At 39.0% G+C, this 18,627-nt stretch overlaps 1 protein-coding gene across 10 annotated transcripts in view; it reads left to right on the top strand.

Annotated features, from left to right (window-relative positions):
- Positions 1-18,627, top strand: part of eif4g3a (eukaryotic translation initiation factor 4 gamma, 3a) — a 65,325-nt gene that overhangs the window by 10,930 nt on the left and 35,768 nt on the right. For 5 of the 10 annotated variants that reach the window (XM_013909992.1, XM_013909987.1, XM_013909993.1 and 2 more), the window contains exons 2-5: positions 3,045-3,117; positions 8,273-8,437; positions 10,666-10,758; positions 13,540-13,572. In XM_013909992.1, the coding sequence (XP_013765446.1) occupies positions 3,045-3,117; positions 8,273-8,437; positions 10,666-10,758; positions 13,540-13,572 (364 nt within the window). The remainder of the gene's footprint in view (positions 1-3,044; positions 3,118-8,272; positions 8,438-10,665; positions 10,759-13,539; positions 13,573-18,627) is intronic. The other 5 variants (XM_013909990.1, XM_013909991.1, XM_005729691.1 and 2 more) reach the window with 4 other exon arrangements.

An 18,627-nucleotide genomic window follows, 5' to 3' on the forward strand; every position in this document is an offset into this window, starting at 1 on the left:
TGCCATCACCAGTGTGTGAATGTGTGTGAATGGGTGGATGACTGAATGTAGTGTAAAGTCCATAGGGACTAAGTAAAGCGCTATACAAATACAGGCCATTTACAATTTACAGATATAGAATTTGGCAAAACCAAAAACTTGGCCAGTTCTCTGATTAAATAAGTGTAATGGAGTATAATAATCAAACGCTCAAATTTGCTCAAAACATAACAATTAAAAAGTGATCAAGCTTAAGAAATGACTAATGTTTTCCCAGCAGCAGGAAAACAGCATTTATTTATGTGTTGCCTTTCACAGAAAGAAGAGCTTTGCAGAAAGCAATTAAATGTTTTTAATTTGCATATTATCTTAAAAGAAAATGTATAAAATAAAAGCAGAATGAAATATACCATGGAAAACTTACTTTAAACTTATTATGAAGCAAACATGTAACAGGGTTAAGAGTAGCAGAATTACTGACTTTTGGCTGCAGGTGATTTCCTTCTCAGACAACAGAAATCTACGTGCTGCCTTTGAGCCGTTTAAATAGTGACTCATTCTTAGAATTTGGCGACTGTGGTCGAAAGCTTAGACCTGCCAGTTTTTGGTTAGTTTTTTTTTTCTTTCTTACCAGGTGTATCTGCCTCGTCTTCCCCAGTTGTCTTTTTGTCCCTCCTTAGAAGGGTTTGGAATTAAAAGCTGCTTCCAAATTGTCTCTCAGGCTTGATGGTTTCCAACCTCATCAACTCCTTTTATCACTGCTGGCATGGCAATACTGGCAGATGAATTAATAACGTCAAACCTTTGCACACCTGAGTCACACATAATCTTTTCTACATTGTGGTCAGACTTGGAAAATCATACAGTTGCACTGACAGAAATCTTGAATCTGAAAGCAAACAATGTTGTAAGAAATGTGGCGTCACTGTTTTCAAATTTCCTTCTGACTGTAATAGCGACATCCTTTAGATGCAGTTGACTGAAGATTTAGAAATGGCATTTGTGTCAGTCATAGACTGTAAAAAAAAAAGTGTTTGTTGGAGTAGTTAACACTAGGAAGCTTGGTTACCAGCCTATATTCATGAACTGTATGGGTGTGATGTAAAGACACTTCTAAGTTTAAAATCTCAACACAAAGGGAGGTTAAAAAAGAGTAACTATTTTCAAAAGGATTGCCCTGTTACAGATTTTATGAAGCAGGGAGCTATCCACAGGGGCTAACGTAGTCTGTAAACACACTTTAATGCTGTAAAGTTGGACATTTTACCATGCAAAATTATGGGGGTTGACTCGATTTTGAACCAAGCCTTCAGGGGCTGTTGGAGGAACTGCAGTTTTTGGCACTTCCACAGTTTCATTTTGCATGCTGTGTTTCAGTATGTTGACTACCACCTTTGACTTCCAGGTGAACTTGCACCTGTTGCCCTAGTATCTTGAGCCCTGCTTTTGCTCCCCACCCTCTGTTTACGGCTCCACGGCTGTCTGGAACCCAGCAGAAATACTTTGAACGAATTTTTTACTATTGCAACTTAGAAAATATTGATGTTAGTCACATTTCCTAGAACACTGAGTAATATCATTAAAAATGTAAGGACAAAAGATTCAGTTTCTGTGTATGGTGGTATAAAACGAAGAGATGCTCACGGGAGAAGCGTGACATATTTGCTTAAAAGTACTTTGTTTCGTTTTCTGTGTATAGTTCGTATTTTTCGCCTACTTTCGAATGCTGCATTTCTTGGATGTTGCTTTTCTAGTTATCATGTGTAGTCTGCAAATCATTGAAGAAACCTGTCATGTGGGAAATGTTTGCTGTCTGGCTCTCAAAGCACCAATAAAAAGAAGGTGAAAACTGTAAATGCCATCTTCCACGTAGTTTTTGTACTCTTCCTCACATAGACTGTCAAATCATTGTGATGGGACTGAGCTTCTAATTACTCCTAACATCTTTGTATGTGTGTAGTGTGGGTGGGTGTGGGATTTTTTTTTGTGTTTGTTTTTGTTTTTTTTCTTCTTTTTTTTTTTGTCTTCCTTCTCCAAATTCCTCGGTAATGAAACTGATAATGCTTCCTGCTGTGCTTCCGTGTTTTGATTCGCAGCCTTCTCTTTAAATAATTCTTTTCACTCTGTCTTATCTCGTTACGAGTAGCAGTGCTGGCAGGGGTCCCAGAGAGATGACGGGCCCTGCAGGCAAGAGCAGGACTAGGGAAGGGAGTTTAGGGCAAAGGGAGGTGTGATTTGGGTGAAAGGAAGAAAGCCAGACGTTCGGTTTCCCTTAAATCATGTGATCAGCAGTGTGTGAGCCTGTCTGTCGCACACAACTGCCTGAGCAGGTTACTAAACACAGGCCTTCCCTTTTCTGTATGGATTTTACACATTCCCCCTTTTATCTCTTCTAACATCTCAGTGATGTCTTCATTTATTATGTCTTTCTTAAGCTTTAAAGAAAGTGATCACATACTCTGGTTTCACTGCAAACAATTATTAAACCCTCGAGTGTTATAGATTTTCTTTTGTGCTATGTTGTAGTTTTTGTTTAACCTCTTATTCTTCACACAGCTAAAGGTGAAGGGAAATAATATTAAATGTATTTTGCGCTGTGCTGCCAAATAGTTGTTTCAGTCCTCACTCTTGTGCTCCAGCTGCCCCCCAGCCTGAAGTAGCACAGAAATCCATTTCAGATTTTCCCTTTAACTCTTGCAAAATGGTGAAGGTACATAGTGTACTCTCAGAGATGGGGCATTTTAGGCGGGGTTTGTATGGTTGGAGGGGGGGGGGAGATGCTTGAAATTAAGCTACAGGACATGGGGTCTGAGGGAAGCCCTCTGATGATCTGAATGTATTTAATTAAATTAAACAACTGCAGAACATTTTTCAGTGGCTTTGTGGGTTTTTTTTACTCTTAAACATAACAGATCAGTTCTCTTTGCATGCTTTAATCAGCCATATTTAGACTCAGCAACACCTCTTCTAAAATATGACAGGAATCTTACTTGTCTGTGACCTAGCAGGATGCCAGTTTTTATCTCCTGTTGCTTGAAGAACTTCCCTTAACATCCTCTTTCCAGAATCCCACGGGTTCAGCCATCACTGGACGAACGAATCTTCCCTACACAGCCTGGAGTCGCTGCAGTCTACAGCGTGAGTCACTGCATGCAGCCCCTCTTTTCAGACACTGTTACATTCATATCCACCTGTATATACTGTATGCTGCAGTGCATATGCAGGAAGGTTACACTTTAAGTAAAAACACACACTGAAGACTCTGATTTGTTGTACTGACTTTATGCTTTTGCACACACTTTTATTATGGTCACATAAGTCACACAAATTATTGCTTATTTTAATTTGGTTACTGAATTTAATGCGGTTGTGTACAACCATTCATTCATGAAGGTAAAACCTGAAAACACATTATAATATTTTTGTAATATGGAATTATGTCATTCTATTTGTTATGTATTATGTCATTGTAATTTTGTGGTGTAGTGGTTAACACATGGAGGAGACGCAAAACCCGGCCTCAAAGCTCACAAGCTGCTATACTACTAGGATTGTGTCAAATTAACATGTGGATGCCTCTGCTATTGTGACCGCTTGGGGAAATAAAGGAACAGCTGAAAATACCATTATGTATCATAGTTGATAAGAGAAAATAATCATTCCATTCTGCTGATGTCAGTATGTTTTCATAAAAAATATTCTGTATTTGGTATTTATTGCCAAATTTTGGTGCCTTTAACCAGTGAGCTAGAAGAAGCAAACTGATGGTTGACCTCCTGGCCCCTCTGTGTGTTTTTACCAAAATGCTGTTTTCCTAGGTTTACACACCAACATTGGTATGGGTTGTTGGGAGTTTAAATCTGAAGCTTTACAGTTAACCCCGAAAACTAGTAAAATGTTCCAGGTATGTATTACAGGAAGAGAAAGACTTCCTGCTGACTCGGCACTCCTCTTTGCCTGTGAAATTAAAGTGAAAGTATTTAACATGTGCGGTAGCAAAAAAAGGGGGAAAAAAGATACTTAAAATTAAGGATGGACAGATCCAGAATTTTCCAGTTGCTGTACAATGTTGTTATCATGGCCTCAGCTCAATACCAGAGTTATTCACAGCCCAGTACCGCATTATTCAAGTTACTTGTACTAGTTGGCGTTTTTTCAGCTCGGTGTAAGAGCAGTAGGCTGCTTCATACTCCTGTCTTACAGTTGTACTCGTTTTTCCTCTTCCTGATGTCACTCTGTTTCACTTTGAGTGCAGAATGGAGCTGAATTCCTGTCGAACTGACAAGAACATGTCATACTAAAAACGTTCCAAAATGGACATAACATGAATGAGAGTCAGAAAGACAGACAGAGATAGCATTCCTCTCCTTGTTGTGTGAGCTTTGCAGTCATGTCCACTTACACGGCCTCAGTTTGCAGTTAAGTACAAAAGTGGAAAAGTTTTGTAAACACATGAAGAAAATCTGTTGCTGCTGCAGGTGTGAAGAACCTCCACACTGCTGCCTTTTGCTGTTAGCATCCTCATACTATTTATCTCCCAGCTTTATGTGGCACAGTAAACAATTTAAAGTTAAATTGAGTAGATTGGCTTGTTGTTACCCAAAGCTGTCCAGTAGGTTAATTTACCTGTCAGTTTGTCATTTTATAATGATGGTGCTACAACATCGCACAACATTATTTGTAGCAATAACAAAGAGAAGGCTTTATGCTGAAACGCAGCAGCAATTTCGTCAGCATGGTGACTGTAAACACTTTCTAACCAGAAATCTTTTTTACTCGTTTCGATGTTAAGAGTGCCAAAGACTATAATGGTGGAGATCCTGTTTGCTGTCAGTCCAGTGTTTGACATTAGGATTGTATGAAACTGGGCAATAATAATACAAACTGTGCAAACATGCATGTGTGCTTGTAATTTAAAAGAGCACATACGTGTAAGGAAATTCTTTTGTGATCAGATCTCAGCAGGCCTGATCTGCAGATTGGTTCCCTCAGGGTACCTCTGCCATTTACTGACTCCTTCAGGAATTAATTAACATTTTCTTCATCATATCTTTGTCATGATAATATTTACATAATTTGTAGTGCGTTTCTGTTGTCACATGCCTGGAGCATAAACATATGAGTTAGGAGGATTTGGTAGACAATTAGATTTGCCTGAACTTTAGAGGCTGCGTATTGCCTGGTAGTCGGTGACCAGCCACACCTACTGTGCCTCTCTAAAGACAAAATAAGCCCAGCGTAGCAATCTTAATGAGGCGAGCAGTTAGCAGAAAGAACAGAAACTGTGCCTATTGTGACACACCTTGTGAATGAACAGAATAGGAATAGTTTTTTTGGTTTTCAGCTTAGATAAGAATGATGATTTTCCAAGTCTCCCTTTTTGTTTTTCATTGTGTTTCTGTTTTCAGCTTAATTTTTGTAAAATGTTAAACAGAAACACAAATCACCAAAATACACCAACATCAGTGATAGAGTTGATGCATTAGGTATCTGAGATTTTAAAAAAAAATCATATTATCTTGCATCTAGCATTGTGTATTAAAAAGTTCTTAAAAGTCACTTCTGTGGGTAGATTACTGGAGAATGTGGAGGAATCTAACTTTCATTCATATCAAGATATTTGATCTGTCGGTTCTTTCACAGAAAAAGAAAATAATAATTTGTTTCACAGATTTCAGATTTTGAAGCTCTTTCTTTGAGTTCTCTTTTAATTTGGTTGTTCTACAAACATGAAAGATGAAGATGATCACAGTCTGAATGCCACAAGATTGTATGGCGTGCGCTTAACATTACCAGTATTGCTCTTGCTGAGCCAGATGGAGGACTGGGTCAAAACTTGGCCTCTTGCACTTGATGGAGGTGTATTATATCATTATGAGCAGCAGAGTTGCCAGTGCTCTGACCAGGACTACCTGCCCTGCTGTCAACAACCTTTATTGTACTTACAGTACAATTTTATTTTACTTTCACCTGTCCGCTCACCTCTTGCCCCCCTCGCCCACGTACTCAGTGAAACAGAGCAAACCCAGGAAGATTAGCGTGACCACAAATATCAGCAAAAAGCATTTTTGCTAGCCCTGCTCGATTCTATTAGAAATATAATCAATATGTGGCGAGCAGCGATTAGATTTGTTTGAGCGCTTTCTGAACTATTCAAGGCAAAACCAAACCACCTGTGCCTGTTGTGCAACACCTTGTGAATAAACAGAATAACATTTTCTTTTTCCTTTTTTTTCTTCTTTTTTTTGGAAAATGCTTGAAAAATACTGCAGATCCAGGAGCAAGTGCTAGGCTGAAAATAGACAAAGAACTAATGTATAAAAATCAGCAGTGTTCACTTGCTGCAGGCTGCAGGGTTTTGAATGTTTTTCTATGTTGTCGCATGATCTAGTCACATGACTGTAATGTCAAAACCAATTAATCAGCCTGATATTGATTTAACAATTTATATAAAGATAGTAGCCATTATAAAACGTGATGCTTTTTCCCCCTGTAATTAATTCACCTAAATATTGATGTCTCACATAGACTCAGTTTATCATTGATTTTTACATCATGCACTCATGCAGTTTTTAACATTGGATTTTCTTGAATTGTAAATATAATTCAACAGAAAATGGATCAATAAAAAGTGATCTGAACCAAACTTTGGCACAGCCGGGCAGGGAGTGAATTTAGGATTTTTTTGGGTGGGGCAGCTAAGTCTAATGGTACATGCGTTGAATTTAAAACTCAAGACAGTGTGTCATCAATTAGAGAATCACTGTAAAAAACAAATGTGGCTCGATTATTCTTTCATCTCAATCTTGATTTCATAAACTTTGAAAGCCGAAATGATCGCTGAAAATCAAATTTGATTAATCGCAACGCCCTCAAATAGACGTTAACTGATATTTAATGAAAGGAGGGCACATAAACAGGGTAAATAACAAAAAAGGGTTGTTGTTTTTTAACCATTTGATTTATTAGGGGAAAATGTGTCTATTTTTACAGGGTCTGGCATTTAACAGTACGCTAGAATTGACCTTTTTTTCTGACACCACACTGAAGATGTTTCCTGCCCTGATAACATTTCTGAATTGTGGAAGGTACAGTAAGTAGCTGCACATTAGACGAGGAAATGCTGTGTGCTTGGAGATGGGCTGTTCAGCTGTGAGCTTTGTTTATTCTTTGCAACCTAACAACACTGAAAACATTGGAGGCTTTATGAGATTTTTCATGCTCTCAAGAAAGTTTGTGGGGGGGGGGGGTTAAAACTGCAACAATGATGACACTGGTGGAAATAAACGGCACTCGTTGCATGAAGCTGTTGCTCTGTATGGTGATAGTGGGGTTTACTCAGCCGCTCTTTCTTCTCTTCCCCCTCATGTACAGCCCCCATACAGTTGCTTACCTCCCCTCCCCCATCCCATCACACTGTATGTCCTCAGAGTCAGTCACTTGCCTGAAGCAATGCAGGCTCCTCCCCTGGTAACAGCAGCTAGATTAGTTGCTTTATCCCAGGTCATCTGAGGGAAGTGGGCCACACAGTGGAGATGCAGAGATACTATAGAGACTGTGCAGAGTATTGGCTATAAAGGTTACAAACATTTGAAGTTGAGAGTTTGCAATTTTAGTAGCAGAGTTTTTAAATCTCTCAACGTAGAAAAGCAGCCCTTGTTAGAGGAGAAAAAAAGAGAAGAGGGAGGCTTGCCTAGCTTTCCATTTCCCCTCCTTGTCTGCTTACTGATTTCTTCCTGCAGTATCCTGTCTCATTCCCTGGTGTTTTCAGGCCTGCTGCAGCAACAAGCAGCACCTGCAGTGGGGCCAGCCCATAGCTACAGCTGCCAAGGCCCATCCTGCCACACCACAGAGAGCTGAATAAAAAATCTCAGCTTTGTCTGATACTGCTCACCGCCGGTACCCACCCTGAACCCTTCCCTGTGGCTCAAGCCTGTTTGACATGACTCACTTCTATCTGTTGCACAGAATATTCTCTATCTATCACAGATTATTTGACCCAGTTTTGCCATATGAGGCCCAGACATACTTGCACAGCAGGCTACAGAAGAGGCCGCAGTCGAGTTTTTAGCAAAGTGCAGCAGCCTTCAGCAGCCATGCATGTTTGAAGGTCTTCACCTCTGCATAAATACAGGGGCTAATCCTGCTGCTTGAGCGCTTAATTTACATCCCTCAGCAGGAGGGAGGACTAATGACCTGTGGAGCCCCGCCACTGCTGTCCCTCCTCTGCACCAGCCTGGCATAATATATCATTTTGTTTAAATCTTTAATTTTACTGCTTCATTTCATACAGGTGTCCAGGCATGGTCCTTCTTACCCTGCTCACGACATCACAAAGGGACACACTAATTTGCCGGGCACCCCGCCTGGTCATGCCCATTCCCCGGCGCTCTCTCAGGTATCAGTACCCACAGCTTCCCCATATCGCTACCCTAAGGGCTGGGAGACAGGCGGAGGGGTGAGTTTGTCACTGTGATCGCCGTCATCCTCTCTGCATTTTCATGTTCATTGTGAAACGGGTTCAATGTGCCCACATAGAACAACTATATTTCCACATTTGATGTGTGTTAAATTGTATTTATTTATTTTTTTTATACCTGTAGACACCCTGTATTAGTTTTGGTCATGTTGCCTACACACTACCCTTTGTTCTTTTGTTCTCCTTTCTTACGTCAGCCTTCATTTTCATGTTTGTCACTTCTCTAATTTCACAACATTTCTAATGCAGCGCTAAGTCATGTGTGCATGAGTGTCTTCTTTTAATGAAATTCACATGATTACATGATGAACACCGCCACAAAATCTAAGAGAGCAGGTCTTGCGCACTGCTGCCTATAGGAAAACATCCATCCACTGTTTTCTACACACAGTACCTGCTTAATCTTGACAAGGGTTCCAAAGTTAGCAACCTCAGCATGGATCTGGCAAAAGGGAGATAAACAGTCCGGCCTGTTGATTTTTCCAGTCTCCTATAGGGCTTATGCGTACTTAGAAAGAATGTTTACTTGACCTGTAAGATTTTGTGAGAGAATTAGAACACAAACTCAACCTTATTATGAGAGTATTATTAAGTTATGTTGGATTAATTCACAGTTTTATACTGATAATTATGTTTAGAAGCTTAAATATTAGTTATTTGACATTTTGTCCCACTGGTCAAGTAAGCAGTATAAAAAGCAGTTCTATAAAATATTTGATTGGTGTTGGGGGCTTGTTAAAGCGGATGTATTGTCCTAATTTCCAGCTCTATCTGTAGAGTAGATGCATTATTTGACAGGATTTATCTTATGGCGAACCTTAGTTCAGCTCCTCAATTCACCTTTTGTTTGAAAGCAGTTTTAGCTCCATCCCCTTTAAGCAAAGTGTATTTTAATTGGCTGCCCAACACAAACAAAAGGTTTAAAAAGCTGGTGGGTGAGGCGAGATTAAGGGCATACCTTATGTCAGGGGTGTCAAACTCCAGGCCTCGAGGGCCGGTGTCCTGCAGGTTTTAGATCTCACCCTGGGTCAACACACCTGAAACAAATGATTAGTTCATTACCAGGCCTCTGCAGAACTTCAAAACATGTTGAGGAGGTAATTTAGTGATTTAAATCAGCTGTGTTGGATCAAGGACACATCTAAAACCTGCAGGACATCGGCCCTCGAGGCTTGGAGTTCGACACCTGTGCCTTATGTGGATCGCATCGTTTGACACTTTGGTCAGTACTCTATTTGTATGACAGGAAGGAAAACAAAAAGCAAATAAATCCCCTTTAAATCGAGATATGCATGTGTGTATGAATCCATATATGCCATGATCACAGTAGACATACTGTGACCGATTTTATATTTGAGATTTAGGCATGGGATAAGTATTGGGTAGAAATCCAGCAAGGACGCTTTCCTCTCTGTCTGTAACTACAGTAAAATCCTAACCCGTTTGATGGAGATTGGGTGAGGCTATGACAGAATTTACAAGGGCAAAGCAGAAATAAATCAGTTGAGCATTATGAGAAGATTCACACGCTTGTCGCTTTTTAGTTAGGTACTGCATCCAGGTGCTTCCTCTTTTCATTTTGAAAAACACCTAGATGTATACAGGTAACTTTGTGAAAGGTCAGTCTATTAATCACAAAGACATAAACAACATCAGTGACACTGCTGCTGCCTTGCTGCTTTCACTTTAAAGCATGTTGACTCTGTGACTGAGCTTCTCTGGAAGAATGTGACAATGCTTGCAAGGAATCCAGTTCTTCCTTTTTACCGTGGTAAACTAATGGCCCACTGCCTCACCCTAAAGCAGCTCTAGTCACTCACCAGCCTTTCTATAAATAGTTTTGTCAGCCAACACAAACTTAAATTATCACCATCGCACCAGCAGCACGATGAAGAAGAGTACGCAGATCTGCTTAAACCCACCTCTGCTTAGCTCCACTGCACACTAGATGAAAAATAAAGGAACACAGGATTTGCAGTCCTTGGGGGTACCAATTATCTTTGCACAGTACATAAACCCTGATTGAAAACACTTTCTCCCAGCTACACCCAAAATTATTTAGTGCTGTGTTTTAGTGTGTTGTCTATAGTTTAGGTCCTTTGCAGTGCACTTTCTCTTAAATGACTAGGGACTGATTGCTGCACATTTTTTTTGCTCAGTATACATTAAGCCTTCTTTTTTTCTGTTTCTATTTCTTCTTTTTACAGTCTCCATACAACCCTGGGCAAAATGCTGGCTCCGCACCTTTAGTGTACTCTCCCCAGACGCAGCCAATGAATGCACAGCCACAGAGTCGCCCGGTGAGTGCCACTCTGGTGCTGGATTTACAGCACACCTGCCTCCAAGAACCCAAACAGTTTTGTGTTTTAGTGGAACTCTGTTTGATAGCTTTACGAAGAAAATCCACGTAAATTGATGATTGATCTTAGCTTGATTGTGGCACTGAGGTACCTCGATACAGGCTATATTTATTTAATAAGGTCTCCCTCATTTATGGGCTTGTTGTTGGTGGTAACATATTGGAAATGAGTCCCTTTTGGTGTATTTTTTTTTCCTCCTTTCATCTGCATTTAGTACTTTATACAGTTACTGACAGTGAGAAATAGTAGGAAATTAACTTTTAGCTACAGGAAAGAAAATTCAGATCAGTCCTGGGATCAGTATTTTTTATCATGTTTTGAATAATCAGAATTCAGATGTTGCAGTTAGTGAGAGTAAGTAAGAGCTGTTCAGGTGCTGTCAGGTGTGTCATCATGTTAAATTCAGGCTTTTCAATACAATTCTTGTGCAGAATAAAGGAATGTAAATTACATCAAAGTGGCAAATCTTTATCTAAGCTTTACTCACTTTCTAAGGGAAGCTTAAAGTGGACCTGTTGCGCTCATTTCTAGTTCCGTTTATTTTATTCTTTGACTTTCCTACAATGGCTTTGCATAAAAACGATTACTTGACTTGTACTGGGTCCCATAGTTCTGACTGGAATGAATGATTTCACCTCCTTTCCCTTTAAGGTCAACCTCCTTTTAAGCTAAATTTCATCTGATTGGCTGCCTCTCACAAACAGAAGATTTAAAAAGCATATGGGTTCTGTTTTTCTCTCATAGGGATTACTTATGGATATGCTTACCTCATTAACAACTATGACATGTTTAATGTGAACATCCAACACTGTAAGAATATATACACAATTCTAAAAAAGTTGGAATTTATTTACATTTAAAACAGAGCACAATGATTTGCAAATCTCAACACCCATATTTGATTTACAAAAGAAAATAGAAATCATATCAAATGTTTAAACTGAGATTTTAAGAGTTTGATGACAAATTTTAGCAGCAACACATTTCAAATAACTTGGCTAAAAAAGCAAGTGGTACATAAAAGAAACCGCTAGAACTAAAGCGGAAAACTGTTTGCAATCAGAAATCAAAATTTGAATCTTTTTTTGGAAAACATTGACGCTACATCCATCAGATTAAAGAGAAGGACCATCTGGCTTGTTATGAGTGCTCAGTTTTAAAGTCTACATCTCAGATGATTTGGGAATGCATTAGTGCCTATAGAATTTGAAGCTCGCACATTTGGAAAAGCATCAGAGAAATATCTGCTGTCATCTAGATGATGTCCTTTTCAGCAAAGACCTTGCATTTTTCAGCAAGACAATGCTCAAGGCTTTGTAGTAGAAGAGTGATTGCTGAACTGCCCTCCATGCAGTCTAGACCTTTAAATAACTGAAAACATTTAGAGCATCATGAAATGAAAAAATAAGACAAAGAAGACCCAGAACTGTTGAGCAGCTAGACTCTGTAGAGTAGGGTGACATTGTCCTGTCAAAACTCTAGCAACTACTCTCCTTAGTTTCCAGACGTTTACAGGTGGTTGTAAAAACAAATCCCAACATTTTTGAGACGTGTTGCTGCCATCAAATTCAAAATAAGCTAAAAATTTTCTTGTTAAAAGTTACATTTTCCCACCTTATCATTTGATATGTTTTCTGTATTGTATTGTGAATAAAATACAGGTTTATGTGGTTTGCAAGTCGGGATGGGACATGATATGAATTTAGCTTTGTGGTCAAATGTTTGAGCATGTTGGAGGTATTTCCCCCCTTTGTTGTGATCAAAGCTCTGCTTGTGTTGCAAGTGAGCCTCGCGTCCTTTTTTTTTTTTTTTTTTTTTGAGCGCTTCTCTTGATACTTCTCTTGCCACCTTGGATACTTTCCAAACCAAAATATAGAGCGTGTACATGACGTCGTAATGCAAATGCATCAGACGTCAGTGGAACAAATAACCAGGATCGTTAGGCAGGCAGATGAACAATTCCAAGGAACTGAACTTCTAGATTGCAATCTCTATTTGCAAGTAACTGCAATTTTCTTTTTATTTTAGAAATCGTTCCAACTTTTTTTGAATTGGGGGGAAAAAAACAGAAACCATCATAGGTCCACTTTAAGCTTGATTTTAGTTACCAAGCAGTTTTTTGTTTTGTTTTGCTGGTGGTGTTGCTTCTCTTTGCCTGAAATGTTCAGTGTAGTTGAAAGAAAACCTTTAAAGCGGGAATGATCTTTTAAAAAAAAAAATCTTACCACAAAAAGCCTAGAAGAAAATATTTCAGTATAATATTGTCTCATTTACATTGTTTGTAAGTCTTTCTGTATCAGAAGAGCATAGCTAACAGGAAATAAGTCACTGTCCAGTAAGCCTTGTTTTAAATTCTGCCACTTAAGCCATTTTATTTCACTGCAGTATGCCTTATACGATCAAATGTATTTTTTCTGCATTTGACATTTACTCACAGTGTCTTCGCTGGCCTTAAAATCTGTTATATTCAATGTGGTAGTTACAAGTAACAATTGCAAGCTATTATTTGCAAATGCATGCTGTGACTGAGAACTAGTGTTGAATCATGTGCCATGTGTCTCTAAAGCTTTGTAGCTCTGTGGTTTTGTGTTGTACTTCCAAGCGTCGGCTTCCATTGCTCATCTTATACTGTATCTGTGTCTCTCTTATGCTCTCTCTTCTCCCCGCTTTGCCATCACTGCTTCAATCTCCTTGCTGGACCTCTCCTCCCTCCCCCACCAGTTTGCTACGGGCCCTCGACCAACCCACCATCAGGTAATTTACCCCTGCTGTACGCCCCTCCTGCTCCCTCTCTTGCATCATCATCATCAAAGCAGTTTGCTGGGCCCTGTTGGCAATGGCCTGTTTGTGGGGCGTCTGCTGTTCCTTAGGAGAAAAATAGTCTCAGATTTAAAAGCCTTCAAGAATCTTGGAAACAGTTAAAGAGGGTTTAATTGTCATGGGATGTTTCCGTGCTGCTAGTTAATCAAGATATCCAGTCAGGTGCACCGAGCTGTTTCCTGATTCTTTTTTTGAACTATTCATGTTTATTTTTATGTTGAGGGTGAAATTAGTTCCTTCCAGTAACTGTTATTTGGCCTTTATCAGCTTTTAATTTATTGATGCCTTTGGGTTCTAAGTGGAAAAAGTAGGATGTTTTGCACAAATTTTGCAAGAAACCTTGACATTTAATGCTTTTTAAATTATATAACTTGGTTAGTTTATTCAGTTTTGTATTTTCTCAAACACACATAGTCTACAGTAGAGTACAGACCAACCATTGTTATTCATTATATTGACAGTTTTGAAAGCGATTCTGTCTGCATATTAATTTTTGTTTTACCTTATGCTTTAAATTAGGAATTGTGTTTAGCCACTTTGTTTTAGCACCTTCAATTTAAAATAGAAATATTGGACACTGCATTCAAATTTACAATTCAGGTTGATATCAATACAGAAAGGACTGTGTGGTAGATGATGACCTTTTAAATCAGTTATTAAAGTTTAGGTGTTTAAAAGTAGTCAGAGTGAAACTCATCAAGTCAGACAAAATTCTCATACTTAACGGTTTGCGGCAAATGCTTTTCAGTCAACGACTGCTTGAAGTCTCGGGCATAAAGTCGTCATCAGACGCTTTGTGTCTGAGAACACAGACTGCTTTTGTATACCTCTGCATTCATCTGGTTGCTTCCATCAGCAGTGAAATCATCAATAAATGCCAGTGTGAGAGCGCTGTTAGCAGCCATATATAACCACGTTGGCAAGCTTTGGTTTATAAGTTCTACATTTTCCTCTTTTCATAACTTTGATGGAGATGTTTTGTTGGTTCATACAATTTTACCATAGAGCTGCTGTTATCCTTCTTGGCTTACTTGGGGAAACCAAACAGCCACTCTATAAACCCATGGCACAACATGGAAGAGCCATCTCGATAGGAAAAGACTCAGCAATTTTAGAAGAGAACTGAATAGAATAGAGACAAAGAAGGCTGATTGGTTGAAAGAGGAGTGAAAGAAGCAGTCTACTGTGAAAAACCATCCTTGAACAGAGGAGGTGGCTTACCACACCAACTGTCTGTCACCTACAATGCAGTTTTGCCTTAACGCCCACTCATGTCTTGCATCAGGTGATCACAATATGTTACGTGACAGGGTGAGGCAAGGTCTGACAGTGGTTTCACCTGAAACCTCTGCTGGTAATGATCAATACTAGGTCAATGACCCTCTTAAGGGGCAACTCCCACTAGGGTTTAAATACCTGGGACTCTCCACCATCTGGTTTTAGAACTGAAGAAGCTTCTGGGATGAGAGGTGAAACGTCTTCAAGAAAACAAAGTCTAGTTGCTTTCTTTCCAAGCTCCTTAGATAACCAAGCAACAATAAGTGGTAGTAAAACTGGAAATGGAGAATGTTGGTCTTCAGGGTAAAAGTTCTGAGTCAAAACATTCCAGAGAGCTCAGCTTTGACTTTGAAAGCAAACGTTCTCAGTTTTACGCTTTACTGTAGTAGGCGAGTCTTTGCAGACAAGTCAGGGTCTTCCACGCAAACCATGCTCAGCTGCAGCAGTCTGCCAGCAACCAAAGCATCCGCAAGGGGGGTTTCAGTACAGCACTGTATACCTCTTTGTAACCAGTTTCACCAGCAACCATTCAGCAATTGGTCAGGAAATATACACTTTTCCATAGTGACCTGTGGTGGCCAGATGATTGGGTGTGGGCCCGTGTGACTGCGGCCTAAGCCAAGTGTCTCCTTTGAATCATTTCATTTGACACTTTCAGTATCCATTATTTTATTTCTAATTGAATGGGAGACAATTTTTTTTAGTTTTTATAGTTTGGATTGAGTACACATTATGTTTAAAGTATTCACTCTTCCACTCAAGTGCCCTTAAACAGCAGTTGTACGACTTTATTATGTTATTAGTGAAATTGAATGGGCCTACTTTTTAAAATTAATTTGTTAATCAAACAGGTAATCCGAGGTGCATGTCAATTCTTGCTCTTCTTTGGAGCAGACATCAATCTGACACCAAATTACTAATTTCATAGTAGAGAATTATTGTGATAATCTTTACCTTAGTTTTAAGGCATTTCTCCAGTTTTGTTAATGCAAACAGGACAATTATGATATTCCATCTAAGCTCTTGGATAGAATATATTTCCTAAAAACAGAAATGGGAACATTACATGCTCATATGGCTAAATCTGTCATATTTTTGGAATTCGTTCCCACTATAAATACCAAGATATTGCTTTTTTAACTTCTTTTTCAGTGTTAAGACAAGGTAGTGGTCAGGTAGGCTGCAGTCAAGAAAAGAGCCTAGAAAAATTGTGTGTGGATTGGCCCCATCTTCCTGTGGTGATAGCTGATACCTGTGTAAATAACACTGTGGATCCTGTTAGACTGTAGACACTGTGTAAACCAAAGTCAATAGGAGGCATGTTGATGTATTCATGTCTTGCAGTTTGGGATTTATGATGGTGTTTGTGTATTACCTTGTGGATGCTAAGAGTCTTAGACATGTCTGGGTCCTGACATTCAATCCATGCGGCCTGCTGTTATCTTTGTGTTTGTTGATTCACACCACTATGATTCATGCAGCTGCCCGTTTATGAGGTGGATGTGTTATTCACACCCACTGGTCCACAAGATGTGCCCCCTGTCACTTGCTGTGTAACATCCTCACCTTCTGGTTGCTTCAGTGTAGACAAATTTCATATAGTCTATTAATAGGATGGTATCAAAGTGGAACCGGCGTGTTTACTGGCACAAACACAGACGCACGCACACATAAACAAGTGCATGCTCTGGCTGTCACAAATTGGTGCTGAAATTTCTTGTGCCACCACGGAAGTGGAATCGGAAAGAAGAAGGAGACAAACAGTGGCCTTTTATACCAACAGAGAAAACGGCTATTGTTTTAGTGAAACACACTCAATGCACTGTAAAGTGAGCATAGAGATCCAAACATTTATTTGGTCAGAAGATAAGTCTGTCTACAAATAAGCATGATTTTTACTTGCTGTTATGATTTTCAGCACAACTTCTGTCTGTATGTGTGAGAACCAAAAGAGCAAAGTTATTGGAGATTAGTTACCACTAAAATAAACATGTTTGCTTGAGAGTTTCTCACTGTAAATGACTCTGTAAACCTGAATTTTCAAAAATCAAAGGTTTTATTTGTATTATTTATTTATTAGATTTGAGCTGTGAAGCATGTTGATCTCATAGCAAGAAGGAAGGTCCTGGGTTTAAATCCATTGGCTCCTGGGAGCTTTCTGTGTGGACTTTTGAGTTTTTATGTTCTCCCTGTGCCTGCGTGGGTTCTCTTACACTCCAGATTTAATTTGATCATTTCAGTTTAGTTTTTTTTAGTATGAGTTTGTTTAAAATTCATTAGTTTTAGTTATATATTTTTTAAAATCCTCATACAAGGGTTTTTTTCTCAGGGACAAGATTTAGGAAAATCAGAAAAGATAATACGACATAATGACAGCACTTTGAAAGCAGTTGACTCACTGTCATGCAGATATCTTAAATCTCATTAAACATGCACCAAAGTCTCCTCAGGCTGGTTGTGTTGATAAATTTGACCAAACCAAATCCAAAAGATGAAAATTAAGGACATTTCCTCTATATTTTTAATTTAGTTCGTTTTCTAAGTTTGAAAAAATGTTTCAGTTTTTTCAGTTAACTCAAATATTTTGTCATAGACTAAAAACTAAAGTTAGGTAAGTTTAAATAACCCAGTGACCCTAAATGGTATAAAGATACTCACTTTCAGCATATTCTTTTGAGTTTGAGGAGTTGGTTTTAGCAATATGTTAAAAATAGAAGTATCACAGTAAAGTAGTTCTGTTAAGAGAGAGACGCAGTACTCCTGAAGTAAAGTCTGTGGGAGAATTCTCCAGAGGGACAGCAGTGGCGAGAAACGCTATTATTAGAAGGACTTTGTTAGCAAGGTGAATCTATTGAATGTACGACTGCATTCTCCAGACACAGATACCTGCTAATTAGTGCTAAATAGCACAATTACTGATACAAACCATATTGGAAAAAAATGCCAAACAAACTGGTCAAAAATACGTATTAGGGGACTAATTCGAGTGGCCGCTACTTAACTATGTGGTAGCTGCATTGAAGCAAAAAAAATTAAACCATGAAGTTAATGAAATGCAAAAAAAATATATATATATTAATGGCTAGAAGAAAAGAACATTGTCATACACATCATGTGCTTTATGTTTATTTCTTTGCAAATTAAATGAATTAAGGAATGGTAGGGAATGGACCAAACCACTGCGAGGCAAATCATCTGCAAGGATGAGTACATTTTCTAACTGTGAAACGTGTTGTTTTGCATCTATAATTAACACCAGAACTGTTATAATTATCGTTGCCATTGTTTAACATGTACATATGCGATTAGTGATTTGAATTAGCTGAGGTGAAGCCTGCTGTTTTTGGTAGTTTTGCTTTGTTTTCGTATTTCATCCCAGGAGGTTGTTGCCTGGGTTTCACCTAAATTCTGGTGGCAATTCTAGTAACATATGAAGGTCAGGGGACTGAAATGAAGCCCATCTGCTCCATAATATAGACATGTGTCTGAAACTCATCGTTCATGCAGCCCGTAACACTCCCTCCTCTTGCTGAGCCAGTGATTCAGGTGACAGTGAGATCCCTCTGGTGCAGAGAAGTCCCACTTCATTGTCACGAGGGTTTAATCATCCCAATTGGCAAAGAAACCCTTTCTAAAAATGCATGTTTAAATAATAGTTATGTGCATGTTACATTGGGTGCCACATGGCAACAAGTGAAATATCGATCTGAC

This window comes from Pundamilia nyererei, unplaced genomic scaffold, assembly GCF_000239375.1.
Source record: "Pundamilia nyererei isolate P.nyererei 1_Seehausen unplaced genomic scaffold, PunNye1.0 scaffold00034, whole genome shotgun sequence".
In the NCBI taxonomy this organism is placed as follows: domain Eukaryota; kingdom Metazoa; phylum Chordata; class Actinopteri; order Cichliformes; family Cichlidae; genus Pundamilia; species Pundamilia nyererei.